Source organism: Taudactylus pleione, unplaced genomic scaffold (assembly GCF_031769625.1).
Source record: "Taudactylus pleione unplaced genomic scaffold, aTauple2 ptg000817l, whole genome shotgun sequence".
Taxonomy (NCBI): domain Eukaryota; kingdom Metazoa; phylum Chordata; class Amphibia; order Anura; family Myobatrachidae; genus Taudactylus; species Taudactylus pleione.
Window position 1 is genome coordinate 1,294,497 of NW_028285219.1, and position 20,699 is coordinate 1,315,195.

Consider the following 20,699-nt stretch of genomic DNA (forward strand, 5'->3'; position numbering starts at 1 on the left):
CATTCTCCCCGAAGTCCCTGGAAATCTACTTTAATTCCAGTTTCTCTGTGTAAAGGCCCACACACACGGTATGATTTGCAAACTATCTAATCTCGTTTGCGATTTCCCTTGAACTCCTTAACACCTGTGCCTACACATGGAACGATTGTAAAACAATCAAACGATATAGATTAGTCGACTGCAGATCGTTAACGATATATCGTTTGCAGCAAACAACCTCACGATGCTGGCACAAAATAGAGGGGAAGTGGCCAGGAAAAGTGACAACATATCATACATCGTCCATCGCATCGTTCATCATGCACACACTCGAAACGATGTGTTCCAAATCGTGAAAGATAGGTCGATATCTTTCTGCAGGTTCAATTGATTATCAGCATCGTTATCAAGCCCACACACAATACTTTTTAAACGATTTGTCGTTCCAATCGGTCAAAAACGGCCAAATCGTTTAAAAAATCGCACCTTGTGTGTGGGCCTTAAATCTCCCAATTGTTGAGGTTGTTGAATACAGGCTACACTGAATAAATGCTGGTGCACAGGGGCGTATCTATAATGGGTGCAGGGTGTGCGGGGAACACGGGCCCCTGGGTCCATGTGGCCCTGCACCGCACACCCTGCACCCATAATATTACTTACCTCTCCGAAGTCCCACGTAGGCGCGGGGGTCCGGCGCTGTAAAACGACTGGAAAATGGCCGCAGTGGCCATTTTCCCGTCGTATGCGCAGTACAGGGAAAGTGACCACCGCAGCCATTTTCCCGGTGACCTGTGCATACATTTTAGACTCTGGGCACACTAAAGTGACCAGGGTCTATAACTCTGGCGCTGGCCACGCACAGCTCGATGCGCTGCCAGCCGCCGGGCGGAGAGGAGGGGGCCCATGTCGGAGACTGCACACGGGCCCCCTCCTCTCTAGAAACGCCCCTGCTGGTGCAGCTACCTGAATTTTAGAGAATAGCCAAAGTGAGGTAAAGCAGACTGATGATAAGTGTGTAATCCTTTGATTCAAATTGATTGATGCCATTGCCACCTTCTAACAATTTATAAAATAATAAATACCTGTTACAGAGGCACCCAGCAGCATTGATCAATAAGTAAAAAAATAGAACTATACATTTATACCAACAAGTCAAAATGCATTGCAAATATCTCAGATTTTTTATGCCTTAAACCTATTAAAAACAAATTATAGCATAATTATTATAAGGGACAGGTGGTGTATATAAAGAAGGTGTTGAATATAATTAGAATCCCCGTTGATTATCCTTGTTAGCGGCTAATTTAGTAGGCAAAGCAGAAGCACTGTTAGACAATTTAAGAAATAATGTATATAAAAGAGTGCTTCCCCAAATAATATTAAGATGATATACATCACAAAGTGCATCCTGAAAAGTTTACATGCACTAAGCAGCTAATTCCATCTAGAGTGCTTATCATTGGATTCACACAGACCATCATAATTAAGTTAGATCTGAAGGTTCAGGGTGTTTTTAAAAGTGTGAACGGAAATTAGTGACTTTTTATGTGGCCATGCAAAACAAGAGTACTAAGATGGCTTTAAAGGTGAAACATTAATGAATGCATGTACCTATGTGTATCTTAATTACAACAGGCACAATGAGTTGTGACCGACATGGAGATGGAGCACTTAAATGGCATTGGATGCACAGGTGTACTGATCAAAATTCTATAGGCAGTTTGAGACCAACTTAGTAACATGCTAATTGAGCTTTTGATTAAAAGCAATTTCAAAGTTAAGGCCCCCATACACCAGAGATTGATTGCAGCAATCGTGCAATTTGCAATCGATTGTGTATAAAAATCTTTCCCTTTTTCAATCGATTGCAGATTGCAGAATTGCCACAATCGATTGAAAAAGGGAAAGCTTTTTATACTCAATCGATTGCAAATTGCACGATTGCTGCAATCAATCTCTGATGTATGGGGGCCTTTAGACAATGACCACCTGAAACAAAGTAGTAAAGAAGGAAAGGAAATGAGAATCAAAGTATCAGGGAAGCAAAATAATCAAAATTCAAATGGTGACTAGATATACTGCATTTAATTTGGGCTGATTTACAAGAAAAATCGTTGGTGGATTGAAGGACTGAGGTATTAAAGGCTGTATGGGTTGAGATGTCACCTGCTGGAATGAACAGATTACAAGTTTTTGACTAGTTAAAGCAGACATTGTGGCCTGAGGGTGCGACCATTCACATGCAGAAGATAATAAGAGAGGGCAGCATGCCTGCGGGTCCAACAGGTGAGAGCCGAACACTCTCATCATTGATAATGTTCTACTTAATTCCACTTCATAATGTCTCTTATACCCCTTTTCCACCTAAATTCCGGGTCTGACCCGGAGTTGGAACAAATTTCCTATCCGGATCAGACCCGGAATTTTGCCGGCGCTTATTCCCGAGTCAGCGCCGCTCACACCGCAGTCGGGTCTGCATAGACCCGGCTTTTGTGGAGTGAAAGTGGACGCTTGGAGATGACGTCATCTCCAAGTGCCACTGAAGCCGGACCAATCGGCCAGCTAGCAGCGCACTCCAGGTCTTCGTGACCCGGAGTGCGCTGTTCCCATAGCAGGGTTTCATGGGCTACGCCATCATCATCATTCAACCCGGCGATCCAACCCCCTGCCCTTTTACACCAGGGAGCTGCCCGGGTTAACCCTTAAAAAACCCGGGTTTTAGCTCCGGTGTAAAAGGGGTATTAGAGAGGAACTGAAACGCATGAAGAAATATATCCAACACGTCCATGATGACACCACTCTCCCAGTGAACACATTTAATCCTGAAGTAAATTTTTAAATTTTTTAACTTATTGCACTAAATTGGAGATGTAGAAAAAGAGGGAGTGATAAATAAAGTGTAAGGTGACAGGAGCATAGTCAGTTCATCCATGCAATTGGAATCTAATTATGAAGCTGGCCACACACATAGCGCTTTTTTACCCGATTAGGCCGATTTCGACGAATCGTGATGATAAATCATGAAAAATATGGCTAAATCGTGAGTTTCCAAACACTATCACGATGCCAATGCGCGTCCCCGCTCGTCATACATCGCATCTTCAAATCTGCTGTGCTGTAGGGCAGATTTTCCAATCTGGGACATGTGATGCAAATCGTGAGTTTGTATTATTCACGATATCGTACGTTGGGGAATTTGACTGACAGGAGCCTGCACACGCCCAGTCACCATCTTGTGCAGCATCGGGGATAGAAGTACGATAGAGCCTGCCTGCACACTGAACTCTGGAATGCAGCACTTTGGTGAGTATTGGTACTGTATTTAATGCAACCCCACTGCCCACCAATGTGTGCCACCCACTTATGTGTGCATGACCCAGCCACTGCCCGCCGGAATGATGCAGGCGGTGGCTGAGTCATGCATTAACCTCCCACTGTCCACCAATGTGTGCCACATATCTACCCACCAATGGGTGCCACCCACTTATAAATGCATGACCCAGCCACCGCCCGCCGGAATGATGCAGGCGGTGGCTGGGTCATGCATTAACCTCCCACTGTCCACCAATGTGTGCCACCCACTTACCCCCCAAAAAAATATATATTATTATTGACTACTATGTAGTGTTGTTGCCACACAAATGTTAAGGACTGCTATGCAGCACAGTCTTGTTACTCCTTGCTTATTGGCTGTCACAGTTATGATAAAGAGTTACATTTAAAAAAAACAAAGAAAAAAAAATCAAAAACTTTTTTTCTTTGACAAGAAACAAATGTGTAGTGTGTTTTTTTTTTTTTTCTTTACCTAGCAATACTGGTACTGCAGCACTTTAACGATAGCCTTGCAGGCAGTGGCGTAACTAGGGCAGGGCGAGCAGGGTGCGTGCCCTGGGCGCCGTTGAACCGGTGGCGCGGGGGGCACCGCCAGCCACAGTACCGGCCCGACCGCCCTAGTTAGCCAGTGTAGCACCGACCGCAATGAGTGCGGTCAGCGCTACACATTTACACAGGACCGGCGCTAGGCTTCCAGCGTCGGTCCTGTGCTTCACACCTGAGCCCGTTCCCTCCCCCTGAGCACTTGCCCAATAGTGCTAGGAGGCGGGCTCAGGCTGAGCATAACACACGCATCGCCGCCAGCGCTGGCGGCGATGCGTGTGTTAAACAGCAGCCAATGAGAGTCAGATAGACTCTCATTGACTGCTGCAGCACCCTCTGCAAGAGCCGCCTCCTGCAGTGGGTAATGGGACTGACGTCATGACGTCTGTCCCATAATGCTGAGCGCGCCAGCCCAGGCAGGAGCGGCGTCACGGGCAGGTGCAGAGATTCAGGTAAGTATATTTATTTATATATATATATATATATATATATAATTTTTTTTTTAACCTATCTGCACAACGGGGACGGGGGTGGCTACTACTGGGGGGACCTCTACTGGGGGAGGGGTGGCTACTACTGGGGGTGCCATTGGGAGGACCTCTACTGGGGGGGCTACTCTACTGGGGACTACTACTTGGGGGGGAACTACCACTGGGGGCATTCTAAAAGGGGCCTATTACTAGAGGCACTGCACTCGGGGGACCACTACTGGGGGCAATGATAGGAAGGACCACTACAGGGGGCACTGGATAGGGGGGATCACTACAGGGTGCCTGCATAAGGGGACCACTACTGGGAAAACTGCATGGGGGGGGACTACTGCTGGGGGCACTATATAAAGGGCACTGCATAGGGGGGGCGACTACTGCTGGGGGCACTATATAAAGGGCACTGCATAGGGGGGGGGACTACTACTGGGGGCACCATATAAAGGGCACTGCATAAGGGGATACCGCTACTGGGCGCACTGCATTGTGGGGACTGCTACTGGGGGCACTGCATAAGGGGGAACACTACGTGGGGGTACTGAGTAAGGGGAACTACTATGGGCCTGCATAAGAGGGACCACAACTGCATACCAGGGGTACTGTATAAGGGGTACTACTGGGGTTACGGTGCATATGGATAGGAATGTTCAGTTTGAAAATAAAGGGGTGTGTCATGTTGACACGCCCCATTTTTAAGTGACCAAGCCCATTTTTTGCCACGCGCGCCTTCGGCGCATGCACATCGGGGGAGGGGGGGGCTCCCTTTTCAAATTTGCCCTGGGCTCCAAATACCCTAGTTACACCACTGCTTGCAGGTCTCCGGGATGATGACGCCCAAGGACTGAGGTGAGATGAGTGTCCCAAACTTCAGATCTTCAAATGACCTTCCTGTAGCCAGGTACCTTAGGGTAGCCACCAGCCTCTCTTCAGCAGGGATTGCCCTCCGCCACCTTATGTCTTGCCTCCGGATGTGGGGGGGTCACCAGATGCAGCAACTCCTGGAAGGTGGCGTCATCCATGCGCAGGTAGTTGCGGTAGTCGTCCGGGTTGTTCTCCGTGATCTCCATCAGCAGGGACATGTGAGAGTGAGTATCCCTTTGCTGCAGCCACTCCTTAGTCCAGCATGTTCTTCCCCTCCTTTGCTGGGCCCTTTCCTGGATCACCTTGACCCCAGCTTGGGCGACCAACACTCTATACCGATAGGGATCCATCAGCACAGGATTCAGGAACAGGATAGAATGCAGTTGCACACACTTGCAGGTAGAAGACACTTTGTAAAAGGCAAGCCAAATACAAAGAGCACAGTAGCAATGTACAGGGTTCAGCAGGTATACACCTAGCCTCACTAGTAGCAGAGCAGAATGTGCACAGGGTCAAAATGGTGCCTGCTTTTTATACCCCCTGGCCAGCCTCTCCCATTGTTATTATTATTTAAATTTCCCACCAATCATGAAAAGCCTCTTCTGTTGTTTTGGGAAACTCATGATTTATCCTGCAGAATCTCATGATGCGTACGATCCGATAGATCGTGAGATTGGACTTCAAATAGGCAGCTTTTTTGACCTAATCGTGCTCACGACTGCTGGGGAGCTCCCGGGAGAGTTCCGGGGAAATCGTACACGATGTCGGTTCGTGAGCACATCGCTAGGTCTGTGGGCACCTTTAGTACTGTGTAACAATGTATACCCATGTGCATTTCACTGTTTGGTAGGCTCCTACCAACTCTGGTCAGATTAAGGAATCAATGGCATTAATTCTGTCTCAAATAGACTCAATCACTGATTTGGAATACACACACCTTCATTACTCTGCTTTCCAGATCCATTACTCAGACTGCAGACATAATAGACTTACTGCCCTTAGAAGATCAATGGTTTCTCTTGATAAAGCTCCAACTTGTGAATAGTGGAAGCAGTGCATTTTTGCTGGGGAAATTACATTATTTATTAACCAGGAGACTGTCAACATGGTTTGAGCCTGCTTTGTAGAACTTGCAGGAGCCAAAAGGAATATACATGTTTCTTTAGTGATTTTCTGCACAGCTTGATTTACAGCATCTCAGGCCTTGTCACATAGGCCCTGATTCAGACCCACTCGCAAGCGGCTGTCCGCTCGCAAGTGGGTCGATGGTCTGCACTGAGCATGCGCACGACGGAGGGAGCTCCGTCGTGCGCATGCGCCAGATGCGACGAGCGACGGAAAGTCCTTCGCTCGTTGTGTCTGATCAAAGGGGGCGTGCTGTCGATGTTGATTGACAGCACGCCCCCTTTGGTGGGCGTGCCGGGGGCGTTCCCACGGGAACGCCTCCCGTCAGAAGTCGGCCCACTGACATCACTAGTGATGTCAGTGGGAGTGATTTTGGCTCTGACAGAGCCAAAATCACTCCGGGGCTTGCGGTTGAAAACCTCAACCACAGGCTCCGGCTCACAGTTTCGATGGTCGCGATGGTCACGACCATCGCGGCCATCAAACTGCACGCTCGTATAGGCTGTGGGTGGTGACCCACAGCTATACGAGCGTCCTGGAGGACGCTCCATTTTTATGGAGGGCGGCCCTCATTCAGAGCGTGCGCTCTGCTCAGAGCGTACGGCTCTGAATGAGGGCCATAGTTAGGAGTCAGCATTATGTTGGTGACTTTGGTTGGACGAAGAGTCTCAGTCACCACTGGTAAAGATGAGAAGTCTACAGTAACGTGATGGTGGTTAGGAAGATGACGGCTGTGGCTAGAGACAATGGCCCTCATTCAGAGCTGGACGCTGTGAGCAGAGCGCACGCTCTGAATGAGGGCCGTCCTCCATAATTATGGAGCGTCCTCCTGGACGCTCGTATAGCTGTGGGTCACCACCCACAGCCTATACGAGCGTGCAGTTTGATGGCCGCGATGGTCTTGACCATCGCGACCATCGCCACTGCGAGCCGGAGCCTGCGGTTGAGTTTCTGAACCGCAAGGCCTGGAGTGATTTTGGCTCTATCAGAGCCAAAATCACTCCCACCGACATCACTAGTGATGTCAGTGGGCCGGCTTCTGACGGTAGGCGTTCCTTTGGGAACGCCCCCGTCTGGGAGGCACGCCCACTAAAGGGGGCGTGCTGTCAATCAACATCGACAGCACGCCCCCTTTGATCAAACACAACAAGCGAAGGAAAGTCCTTCGCTCGTCGCGTCTGGCGCATGCGCACGACGGAGCTCCCGCTGTCGTGCGCATGCGCAGTGCACACCATCGACCCACTTGCGAGCGGACAGCCGCTTGCGAGTGATTCTGAATCAGGCCCAATGTCTGTGTTTCCGTATGTTTTTTTTTTAACATGTTTTTTAGCTGTCAGTATTATAGGGCTACATTTAACCCATTTTTACCATCTGGTATATGAAAATAAGTTTGTCTGTTTCCTCTAGGATAATCTCCTGTAGACGCATATGCCTGTTTGTGATGTTTACCTCATAAAAACAGCTGGTTGATTGGCTGCACTCACTGAATGCGTGACTGCTGCAGCTTCTCTTTGCTGGGGACTAATACATGCAGACAGAATTATTTCTATACCAAGTAAAGAGAACTGAATCTTCCACTGTACTCAGTCAGCATAAGAAATTCTAGGGAAGCTATTTCCAGCTAAGGAAAATATTGCGCATTTGCTAACATTATTAACCAATGTAGCACTAAAATGGCAGAAACAGCAGCTATGTTCCAGCATATTTGAGATTATCGTCTCCCCTTGATAATAACATATGTCATTAGGACTTAAGCTCCTATATAATATTGCATCCATTATCTGGATCTCTGGTAGGTGTAAATTAATTCCATACATTTTAATGATGATAGATAGATAGACAGACAGAGATATAATCCATGCTGAAACCCAGACTGAGAAGACCAGCACACCTTAGTGAAAAAGGTGCGTATTGACACAGGTACGGCCATTGGGCTTGGACTTTGGGCCTGATTCAGAGCCGCTCGTAAGCGGACGCTCGTTCGCTCCGAGCGATGTTTGCCCAACTGCGCATGCGTACGGATCGTTATACGCATGCGCGAACCAGTCAGTGCGGTCGAAATTCATGTGCTCGCAAAATAGCGAATGCCTGAAAATTTGAGTGACAGAAAGAGGCGTATGTGGGTGGTAACAGGGGAAGGTGCTTGAAAACGGGGAGTGGAGATCAGAACGCAGGCGTGCTTAAAGGTCGAAACGGGCGTTTTATGGGTGTGCATAATTAAAACAGCAGCGTCATTGACCACGTCACTGGGCTATTTTACAGCTAGAACTGCTCGCAAGATTGTGGTAGGAAAAACCAACCACAAGAATAGCGAGCAGTTCATACCCTGGTCGATGTACTCGATTAATCTAATAAATAGCAGACATGACGTAGGATGCGAGCGGCCAGGGGGCGTATTTTTCCCAAAAACGACCGCAAGTTTTGTTCACTCGTTCAGACCTAGAGGCGTGAACAGACCGCAAAGAGCGAACGGTTCATTTGAATAGCCACCCCTATTTTCTGGACGAGCGAGCGCTAATTGCGTCCGGCTCTGAATCAGGCCCTTTGTTTGCTGATGTCTGAACTACTAATGAGCCTGATAAGTAGCCATGTATATTTCTGGAACACTACTTGCACATAATAGGCCTGAGCAGGGCCGGATCTAGACATTGTGGAGCTCAGGGCGAAAGTTCCCAGTTGCACCCCCACCCCCCCCCCAAAAAAAAAAAAGAAATAAAAAAGAAAAATTACTTTTTTTTAGATGACGTTCCTCTGCGTGCGTGCATTCCGGAAAGGGTGCGTGTCCTTGCGGAACACCCCCAATTCATCACACTGTGGGGTGTGCCCAGCACTTCCGAAGGTGCTGCGCTTCCCCCAAGCACTCCCCTCGTGGCGAATAATTGCCATGCACAGTAGGTAAGTCCTAAAAGTTATATACTGTAGTGCAACTTTGGTTAATTTTTGGGGCGTGGGTCCCCCTGGATTGCGTTGGCTGATTTGTCTCAGGGCACTGCATTATAACACATTTTCCATTATAACACATTTTAACCCTTCACTGTGTGTTTTATATATATATATATATGTACTTCACTTTTTTATTTTCATTCTTTATATGCAGCTACAGCTGCTGCTAACTATCTCTTTACACTGCACTTTTCTTACTCTGCTGATGCCCTGAGGCGGCTTGGCTGGGGCAGTTTTGGGGGGTCCTGCGCTCTGGATTTGAACCCTAGTATGTTAGGGACCTACCCGAAAGAGGTTACCTGGATATGGTGGGTGGGCCCATAACCTTGGCCATGATTATGCTAAAAACCTCTATTGATTGCAAAATTTTATTGCATTTATATATATTATTAATAATTTGGAGTTGTGCACCTGAGATTTGTCTGTTTCTGTGCCTGCAATTAGTCTCATCAGGTAGCACCTCCCATTATATATAAAGTCAGGTTGTGCAGTCCAGAAATCTTTCCCATATGCACAGTAATGCGCCTTACACAGTGTGTCTTACACAGTAATGTCCTTTATAACACATTATAGCACATGCAGTAATGCCCTTTATAACACATTATACCACATGCAGTAATGCCCTGTATAACACATTATGACACACACAGTAATGCCCTTTATAACACGTAACACATTATGCCACATGCAGTAATGCTCTGTATAACACATTATGCCACACGCAGTAATGCCCTGTATAACACATTATGCCATACGCAGTAATAACCTGTATAACACATTATGCCACACACAGTAATGCCCTTTATAACACATTATGCCACACACAGTAATGCCCTTTATAACACATTATGCCACACGCAGTAATGCCCTTTATAACACATTATGCCACATGCAGTAATGCCCTTTATAACACATTATACCACATGCAGTAATGCCCTGTATAACTCATTATGCCACATGCAGTAATGCCCTGTATAACACATTATGCCACATGCAGTAATGCCCTGTATAACACATTATGACACACACAGTAATGCCCTGTATAACACATTGTGACACACACAGTAATGCCCTTTATAACACATAACACATTATGCCACACACAGTAATGCCCTTTATAACACATTATGCCACATGCAGTAATGCCCTTTATAACACATTATGCCACACGCAGTGATGGCCTTTATAACACATTATGCCACATGCAGTAATGCCCTGTATAACACATTATGCCATACGCAGTAATAACCTGTATAACACATTGCCACATGCAGTAATGCCCTGTATAATACATTATGCCACACGCAGTAATGTCCTGTATAATACATTGTGCCACACACAGTAATTCCCTTTATAATACATTATCCCCAATTCAAATTACGTCACACAGTAGTCCCTTATTCATGTTATGACACACAGTGGTGCTCCTTTTACACAATGCCCAAATTAGTGCCGCTTATACACAAGGCCCACAGTAGTAGTGCCCCTAATATAATGCCCACAGTAGTAGTGCCCCTTATACAATGCCCACAGCAGTGGTGCCCCTTACACAATGGCCCCCCAAGTGGTGCTCCCCATGCAGTGCCCTCATTAGTAGTGCCCGCAGTGGTAATGCCCCCATCGGTAATGCCCACAGTGTTAATGCCCCCATTGGTAATGTCCCCTATAGTAGTGCCCTCATTGGTAATGCCCCCTATAATAGTGCCCACAGTTGTAATGCCCACATTAGTAGTGCCCCCAGTAGTAATGCCCCCTATAGTAGTGCCCAAAGTAATTATGTCCACTATATTATTGCCCACAGTTGTAATGCCCCCTATAGTAGTGCCTCCACTAGTAATGCCCCAAGTAGTAATGCCCCATTAGTAGTGCCCCCAGTAGTAATGCCTCCATTAGTAGTGCCTCCAATGGTAATGCCCCCTATAGTAGTGCCTCAAGTAGTAATGCCCCCAATATTAATGCCCCCATTAGTAGTATCCACTGTGGTAATGCCCCCTATAGTAGTGCTTCCAGTAGTAATGACCCCAATATTAATGCCCCCATTAGTAGTGTCCACTGTAGTAATTGCCCCTATAGTAGTGACTCCAGTAGTAATGCCCCCATTAGTAGTAATGCCCCCAGTAGTAATGCCTCCTATATAGTCGTGCCCCCATTAGTAAAGCCCCCCTATAGCCATGCCCCCAGTAGTAATGCCCCCTATAGTAATCCCCCCTATAGCCATACCCCCAGTACTGGTGCTTATTAAAAAAAAATACAATTAAAAAACAAGCACAATACTTACCTTTATGCCTTGCTCCTGCATCCGCTGCCGTCTGGTCCGACCGCGGCTCCACCTCGGATATATGGGAGAGACATCATGACGTCCCTCCCGTAATGCTCTCTGGTCTTTTTTTTTTTCCTCCTGGGGACTCAGTGGCGCCCTTTAGGGGCCCTGTTAGCCCGCCCCTAGAACCACAACTGGGCCTGAGCCAGAGTCACAGGCAATGCCGATTCTCACATAGTTGAGCAATTTGTTTCTACTATGCATGTGCAAAAATCCCTAAAAGCAACCCAGTGTGTACGCACAAAGGCACTGCTACTGTGTAAGACCTTTGTCATATGTATCCCATCTCACTGCGCTCTGCAGTGTCTACACACAAAGGTGCTGTTACTGTGTAAGACCTTTGTCATATGTATCCTTTCTCCCTGCGCTCTGCAGTGTCTACGCACAAAGGTGCTGTTACTGTGTAAGACCTTTGTCATATGTATTCCATCTCTCTGCGCTCTGCAGTGTCTACGCACAAAGGTGCTGTTACTGTGTAAGACCTTTGTCATATGTATTCCATCTCTCTGCGCTCTGCAGTGTCTACGCACAAATGTGCTGTTACTGTGTAAGACCTTTGTCATATGTATTCCATCTCTCTGCGCTCTGCAGTGTCTACGCACAAATGTGCTGTTACTGTGTAAGACCTTTGTCATATGTATTCCATCTCTCTGCGCTCTGCAGTGTCTACGCACAAATGTGCTGTTACTGTGTAAGACCTTTGTCATATGTATTCCATCTCTCTGCGCTCTGCAGTGTCTACGCACAAATATGCTGTTACTGTGTAAGACCTTTGTCATATGTATTCCATCTCTCTGCGCTCTGCAGTGTCTACGCACAAATGTGCTGTTACTGTGTAAGACCTTTGTCATATGTATTCCATCTCTCTGCGCTCTGCAGTGTCTACGCACAAATGTGCTGTTACTGTGTAAGACCTTTGTCATATGTATTCCATCTCTCTGCGCTCTGCAGTGTCTACGCACAAATGTGCTGTTACTGTGTAAGACGTTTGTCATATGTATCCTTTCTCCCTGCGCTCTGCAGTGTCTACACACAAAGGTGCTGTTACATTGTGTAAGACCTTTGTCATATGTATCCCATCTCTCTGCGCTCTGCAGTGTCTCTACGCACAAAGCTGCTGCTGTGAATGAGGAGCACAGTGTCAGAGATGTCGTGGAAAAGTGCTGGGCGTTCCATGCTGGTGACTGGGAGGTGGCTATTCAGACACATGGAAATGGTACTCAGACGTTCATATTGGAGACCGTACACAGGGCCTGTTTCAGAGATGGACCCTATAGCACAACTGCTGTGTCTGTGCTAGAGACTGTAAAGCCGCAGAACGTCTTAACAAAAAAAAATGCCTCCTGCTGGCTACTCTGATCCGCTGCTGCATCTGAAGACTCAGCTTTGGATCAACTGCATGAACGTCAAACATTTGAGTAACCCTCAGGTTACTAAGGATGTCCGGTAGAGGCATTTCTAGAGAGGAGGGGGCCCGTGTGCAGTCTCCAACACGGGCCCCCTCCTCTCCGCCCAGTGGCCGGCAGCGCACTGAGCTGCGCGCGGCCAACGCCGGAACTATAGACTCTGAGCACTAGAGCTTGTCCAGAGTCTATAGTGTCTGCACAGGTCACTGGGAATATGGCCTCGGCGGCCATTTTCCCTGTACTGCGCATGTGCAAATGACGGGAAAATGGCCGCCGCGGCCATTTTCCAGTCGTTTTACAGCGCCTGACGCCTGCGCCGACGTGGGACTCCAGAGAGGTAAGTAATATTATGGGTGCAGGGTGTGCGGTGCGGGGCTCCCCTGGACCCAGGGGCCCGTGTTCCCCACACACCCTGCACCCATTATAGATATGCCCCTGATGTCTGGCAAAATCACACTCGCAGGGACCAGTAAAGCTGCATCCAAGGGTGTAGCCACTGGCTTTGGCACACCCAGAAAATGGGTCCAACATTCCTAGTTTTTTGTAACCCTGTTGTTGCCCTCAAACGCCAGCAGCATGCCAATCATACAGCGGCGTTTGGGGCACTGCGACTGCCGTTGGAGAAACAGATCTGCACATGCGCAGTGTGGCTCCTGTGCACGCTCAGATCTGCAAATATCAGAAATGTACATAAATCTTGAATTCACGTATATCTCTGACTTAGGCCGTCAGCCATTAAATTTGCACCTGCCATAGGGCTGGTATAAGTTTCGATGGTATGATCGATGGTGACGCACCAGACTGTAGGCCTGATTCAGAGATGTATGTAATGCCAATATTTTCGCAGCTGAGCACTGAGCAGTAAAAGTATGAGTCTAAGGCCCTCATTCAGAGGCGGTCGGAGGATGCAAGCAGTCGCTCAGAAACTGGGCGGCCGCTTGCATCCTGACCGGCCGCCTCTGTTTCGGTCGTTAGGCTGTGGGTTTACACCCACAGCTCTAACGACCGCTAGGGTGATGGTCGCGATGGTCATAGACCATCGTGACCATCGGGGCTTACGACGAGACCCTAGGGTAGGGTCTCACTTGTCGTAAGCCCCGGAGAGCTTCTGGCTCTGTCAGAGCCGGAAGCTCTCCACTGACATCACTAGTGATGTCAGTGGGGCCTCCCCCAAACGGCAGGCGTTCCCATGGGAACACCTCCGTTTGGGCTGCCACCCCCCCGGCCCGCCTTCCAAACGGGGCGAGCTGTCAATCAACATCGACAGCTCGCCCCCTTTGGAAAGAGACCCGCTACGACCGGCGCTGTCGGTCGTAGCGGGTCTCACGCATGCGCACGAAGGAGCCGGCTCCCTCATGCGCATGCGCACTGGACAAACATCGAGGCGGCCGTGCGGTCGTAGACTGTATGGCCGCCTCTGAATGAAGCCCTAAGTCACACTGCGCATACATCAAGGTGCATTACTGTAGTCACTCACAGCTCACTTTTACCTGCAGAGTGATTGACAGTCAGGGAGCATTTGAGGGAGGTAACGGGGACTGGCGGTAAAGAACGCAGGTGTGACATGACCATTTTTGGGGCATGTCATAGCCTGCATCTGCTATCCCGTACGCAGTGAAAATGTTTCCAGCATCCCATTGAAAACGTTCCCGCGGCCATTCTGAGCAGTCATAGGGTCACTCAGAACTGTGAGAATCTAAAGATCTGCGACCAATACTACTTCTTTGTATGCAGGTTCTTGGACAAAGCCGCAGGTGGGCGTCTCAATACAAATCCCCGTGGCTGTGACATTTGCATATTTTTGCACAGCAGCTACGTACACAGATGCAGCAGTGGTGGCATTAGCGTACAACTCTACACCAGGCTCTGTCATCTTGTCCAGGCATTACCCATTCCTCCCAATGTAACCTGTGTAGTGCCCCCAAGGTGGCTGCATCGCCTAGTACCTTTGTGGGTATGATGAATAATCCATGGAATTGATGACCCAAAATGGCTGCCTTACCTCTGTATTATGTCATGATTTATGTATTTTTTTGCAGATCTAAGCTTCTATATTATGTTTATGGTTTCTATATTTCCTGCAAATCTAAACCTCTATTATGTTTATGGTTTCTGTAAAGCACCTTAAGTCCTTTAGGAGAAGAACGCTATAAAAATATAATTATTATTATTTCATGGCAGCGTAACAGTTTGTCTTCATACTTTAATCGTTATCTGCTTACGAAGGGGGATTACAGGCACCTCTTAAGGGTTTTCACACGAAATAGCCATTTTCGACTGATCGTAACGACCAATCGTGTAAAAATTAGCATTTTCTAGATGATTACGATGCCGATACGTGTCCCCGCAGTCGTTTATCGCCATCATAGATCAGATGGTTTTGCAGAAGGATTTCGACAGATCGGTACGATGCTACACATCTTAATACATCGTGGTCATTTGAATAATCGTATCTTTTCTAAATACGAATCATACAGAATATCAAGGGAAGAATTTTCAAGGTAATCGTATGCGAGATCGGATTGGATAGAAATCGCCCCGTGTATGGGCACCTTTAGGCTCCTGCGAAAACAGTGATAAAAAGTACGTATTTGGCATAAACATGATGATGACAGCCATTTGTAGGCTGAGACAATATTTACAAGAATATAGCTTATCATTTCATTTGGAACCTCTGACATTGATTCAGCCCACCAAACCATTGCCTACATAAAGGACAGTTTAATTAACTAGTTTACTTGGTGTTTATTCTGTATGTTTTTGTGATTTTATGTAGGGTGTACAGCTGTATATATACATTGCGTAATTAGCATTTTTTCTGCAATCAGTTTTAACTTTGGCTATTTTTCCTATAGCTGTTTATAGGTTTTGGATTCCCCTACGAAGGACCAGCGCCCTTGGAAGCAATTGCCAATGGCTGTGTGTTCCTGCAACCGCGTCTCAATCCACCGCACAGCTCTCTCAACCATGAATTCTTCCGAGGGAAACCAACCTCCAGAGAGGTACGGAGGGATATCTTTTACTGGCCTTATATTTTCTTGGTTAAGAATGAAAAATCACAAATAATTTCAATAACGACCTTTGTGTTGTGACGGTGCTTACTACAAGTTTACCATGGAACACTTGGTAAAGGTTTGTATTGAATTAACCACAAGCAGAAAGTTTTGTGTTGCGCAGCAAGCCTGGGGGAATTAATCATAGCTACCTGACAAAAAACATAATTACCTCCATTAATTAGACAAAATCTCCTACTGAGTTCTGATGAATGGAGCTGTCTGTCACAGACTGTCAGAGAATGAGAGATTCACACAGCTCTAGTCTACACTGATGTTATCTCCAAAACTGAAAGCGCTGAAGAGGGAAAACTTCAAAGGTGGGAGGTGTAAGGATGTATGAAGAATGTTGGGAATTAAAGAGCATAAATCTAATAGATATACTGTACACACATTGGTTCCTATTTTTTTTATTTTTTTACATGTTGTTGTGATACATCTCATTTTCAATGATGTAATGTAAAGGTGCCCATACACTGTGCGATAAAGCAGCCGATCCGACGGATTGTTACGATATCGCTGCTATATCGTACTGTGTGTGGGCATGATATCGGAAAGTGCGAGCTCCCGTGGGGTCGTACATCGCACCTCCAGATCTTACTGCAGGTTCAGTTGATCTGGGGATGCAATGTACGATCCCATGCAGCGCTATGCGGGGGCGGCATACCGGGCGGTCGGGCAGCGGATCGCTACGTGTGTGGGGACCGCCTGATATGTTGGCCATTGGATCACAAGTCACAGCGCAAGGTGCCTATCGCACCGTGTTTGGGCGGCATAAGATACGACAAACTAAGGGAAGTCATGTCCATGTATTTTAGTATGTTAATTAAAATACATGTCACATGCATCTGTTTACTTACCACCCATCTCTAGCATACCTATCTATGTATTTAGACAGTTAGGGCAGCCTGTGTAAGCTACCTGTTCTTGTTAAAGATTGTTGGTTATTAAACTGTGAGTGGCCCATGTTCTCAGGCTCTGCAATACTTTCTACAGGTGTCATCTCAGCATCCCTACATGGAGATGACCATTGGGCGGCCACATGTCATAACAGTGGACTACAATAACACCCAGGAGTTTGAGGCAGCTATAAAAACTATTATGAGGAGCAAGGTATTGTGTGGGGAAGGAAATTGTGCAATCTTACAAGGCAATTTTGGGATTTTATGTAGTTTATTTTTATTTGATTTATCTTTTAATGTTCAGTCATATCTTTGAATCTCTTGCACAAAGAGCTGCATTTCTCAATTATTAGCAAGTAAAGGCTATATAATAGTGTCTGCTTGGCCAAGGTTTAAAGTTATTAAGAAAAACTAGCTATCTGTATTCCAAAGAACTGTCAATTAACTCCCCTTTTCATGCTGATACTGCTAATAAACAGCTCGGGGAAATTAGAGAACAAAGGAACGGAATGTCATTCATGTGTCAAATTCTCCTTTTGTATTGTGCCTCAAAATTATGTTAACTAACTGTGTAACTATCTACAACATGGGAATGCATATGCTAGACGTAGATTTGTGTTATTTTAGTATACATGAATATGATTGACATAATGAAGGAGATAATTTAGTTATGGAAAAAAAATAAGAACAGTGGCACACTATTAGCAATTTGGCCGACAGAGGGCCTGATTCATTGCGGATTGCAACTGCGAATGCAATAGCGATTAAGCACGCAGTTCAACTGTATGCTAATTCATTGTGGTCGTTATGCTGCCGCAGCACAACATAAGGACGCCCACCTTACCTTACATACATCCATAATGTTTAGCAAGACTGCAAAAACATTGGTACAATCGTGTGCCATCGCAGCCTCCCTCACACACACTTGCACAAGCTCTGACCTTACTCAGAAATTGTTAACTTCAGCGCGCGCTATCAGGCCTCGGGCTGCATAGGGCATCGCAGTGGATAATTTATGCACGCCAATGCAACAGTGTTGAAACGCACTGGCACGTCTGTGTTTTTAGCCGACCACCCTCCATCACCACTCACAAACTGCACTTCCTGTCAATCAATCTGTGATGGGTCTGCGTAGTCACTGCGATCGCAGTCCCGATCGCAGTGGCCGGTTCGCGTACTACGATGCATGCGCAGAACACAACACTCGGCCCGATTGTGTGCGTATTAGCAACTGCGATCCTTGCTGAATCAGGCCCAGAGTTACTAGCGTATTCTTTATAGAAGCTTCAAAAAGCCCTGTGACTTCATTTATATGATTTATTTTTATTTTCATTAGAAAATGATGAGTGGGAAAATAAAATTAGGGTTAGTGTGCCTTTAATTACAAATCCTGTCTGCCAAGGACGGGTGTGTCTTATGGCCAAGATTTTGAAAGTACAAAACTTTCCAGTTTAATGAGGCAGAAAGATGCTAAATATGATTGGGTGTTATCTGTTTTACTGCTATTAGAAAGCTTCTTGATACTTGGTAATGGATAAGGCTTCAGACTATCTCTACAAATATATTTACTTATTTATCCTGCATCAGTGCACAGACATGACAAAAATGAACTTCATTTGTGAGTATATACAAAATATGAACTTCCATAGTATCTTCTGGGAATAGACATGAAGTTTGCCTCTACACCTACTCTTAACAGTCACTGACACTGTAATGATAACTATGGGACGGGATGTAGTCGGCATTCCAGCGTGCGGGATGCCGATGGTCAGAAGACCGGTGCCGAAATCCCGACCGGTCCGGATCCCGGCACCAGTACCCCGACCATCAGCATCCCGAAGGTAAGTATCGGTGTGATAGGGGGAGGTTAGAGTTAGGTAGCGGAGTTAGGTTTAGGCACTAGAGGGAGGGTTAGGGTTGGGCACTGGGGAGGTAGTGTTAGGATTAGGGTGCGGGAAGGGGGAGGTTAGGTTTAGGCACTGGGGAGCGGGTGTTAGGTTTAGGGTGCGGGGATGGGGAGGTTAGGCTTAGGCACTAGGGGGAGAAGTTAGGGTTAGGCACCAGGGAGGGAGGGTTAGGGTAGGGGTTACATAAATACTTACCACTCTACTCTATCGGTGTCGGCATCCCGACAGCCGGGATTTCATATCCAACCCCTATGGGACATATTCAATTAGCCAAGGTTATTATGGATAGTAAAACATCACTTATTCCTATTTCATCCATCAGGGGGATGTCACATTACCTCTGGGTATATAGTGTGGGTCTTGGAGTCTGGCACTAAAACAGTTAAACTCCAGCTCCTAACCCCTATGTAACCCCTCCCCCTCCAGCATAACCTCAGTTTTATTTTTAGTGCCTTGGAGAAAGGCACGTTTCTATCTACTAGTTTTTAGTTAGGTTTTATTTCTTATTTTTCATTTTAAAGTTGGGTGCTTAGCTCCTGCTTACAGGCAGCAAGTAATAACAGAAGTGGGAACAGGTAGTATAGAGCAGTGGTTCTCAAACTCTGTCATCAGGACCCCACACAGGTCACGTTTTCCAGGTCACCAATCAGGTGCACAGGTGTATTCATTACTCACTGACACATTTTAAAATATCCACAGGTGAAACTAATTATTTCACTTGTGATTCTGTGAGGATATCTGGAAAATATGTACCGTTTGGGGTCCTGAGGACCGAGTTTGAGAACCTGTGGTATAGAGGGCTTGTGTGAGCCAGAAATGCCCCACTCTCTATGGCCTCTGGAGAGTCACCAAACCGAGTGGTCCCTGGGGCTCTCCCATTCGGGACAAAAATCTGAGGAGGCGTTGGGAAAGTTAAGTGCAGATACAGGCATTAGAGACTGAGCTGCGTTCTCCCTGTCTGCTAAGACCAGGCACGCTGCTCTCATGGGTGCGGCCTGGTCTTTTTCTGTGGAATCTATAGGCGGCGGTAATTAGCTTACCTTGGCCGCCCATTTCCCGGTGCTCCATCTAACTCTCGACGCTGTGCTGTCATGTAGGTTGGCCGTGGCTTCTTCCGGCAGCCTAGAAATTCCGGAGTACGGAAGCTTAATGGAAGACCCCTGAGGACTTCTGTGTTTGCGGCTTGGCAGTAAGTGAGCTCCTACCCAAGAGCTATTTTGGCAGGCTTGCAGTGAACACTAGTGTCCACTCTGCACCTTGCTGGGAGATCACTGCCGGAGTACTAAGGGCACAGATAAGCATTTATTAGGATTATTACTTCGTGTAGTTAACCTAATATGTTGAACAGGTTACCTCTTTGAATTATTTCAGCATTTCAATGCACTATTTCCCTTTGTTGGAGGATTTCTAGGCACTGATTCAATTATCTGCATTGATTTATTTTTTCCTTGTACCATTTGCAGGGGATTGTTTATGGTTGTAGGATTTGCAGTATTTACAGCTTGCAATTCTATTTTCCTGCACTGTTCCGTTGTTTTGGGCTCATGCAGTGAGATATATATATATATATATATATATATATATATATATAGTGTGACAGGGTCAGCATAATTCCACATGAAGTAACTGTGGAATATCCAGATCTTCCAGGTTTGGCAGAGCAAAGGCATTAGGATTGTGTAAATGTCCAGTTCAGGTGTTGCCTCAATCAGTGCCTGAAAGGCAGCTGATTACAGACACCTGTGAGAATCTGGTTTAAGAACTGCAGAGACACTGGGGAAACTGAACCTGACTGTGAAATAGTCGCTCAGCTTATAGGCCTGGGGGCGACTAGTGTTA

General features: G+C 46.6%; 1 protein-coding gene across 1 annotated transcript in view; it reads left to right on the plus strand.

Annotated features, from left to right (window-relative positions):
* MGAT5B (alpha-1,6-mannosylglycoprotein 6-beta-N-acetylglucosaminyltransferase B) overlaps positions 1 to 20,699 on the plus strand; it is a gene marked incomplete at its 3' end in the record, with an annotated part of 153,236 nt that overhangs the window by 111,307 nt on the left and 21,230 nt on the right. The window contains exons 14-15 of the mRNA XM_088458220.1: positions 15,854 to 16,000; positions 17,048 to 17,164. Of these exons, the coding sequence (XP_088314346.1) occupies positions 15,854 to 16,000; positions 17,048 to 17,164 (264 nt within the window). The remainder of the gene's footprint in view (positions 1 to 15,853; positions 16,001 to 17,047; positions 17,165 to 20,699) is intronic.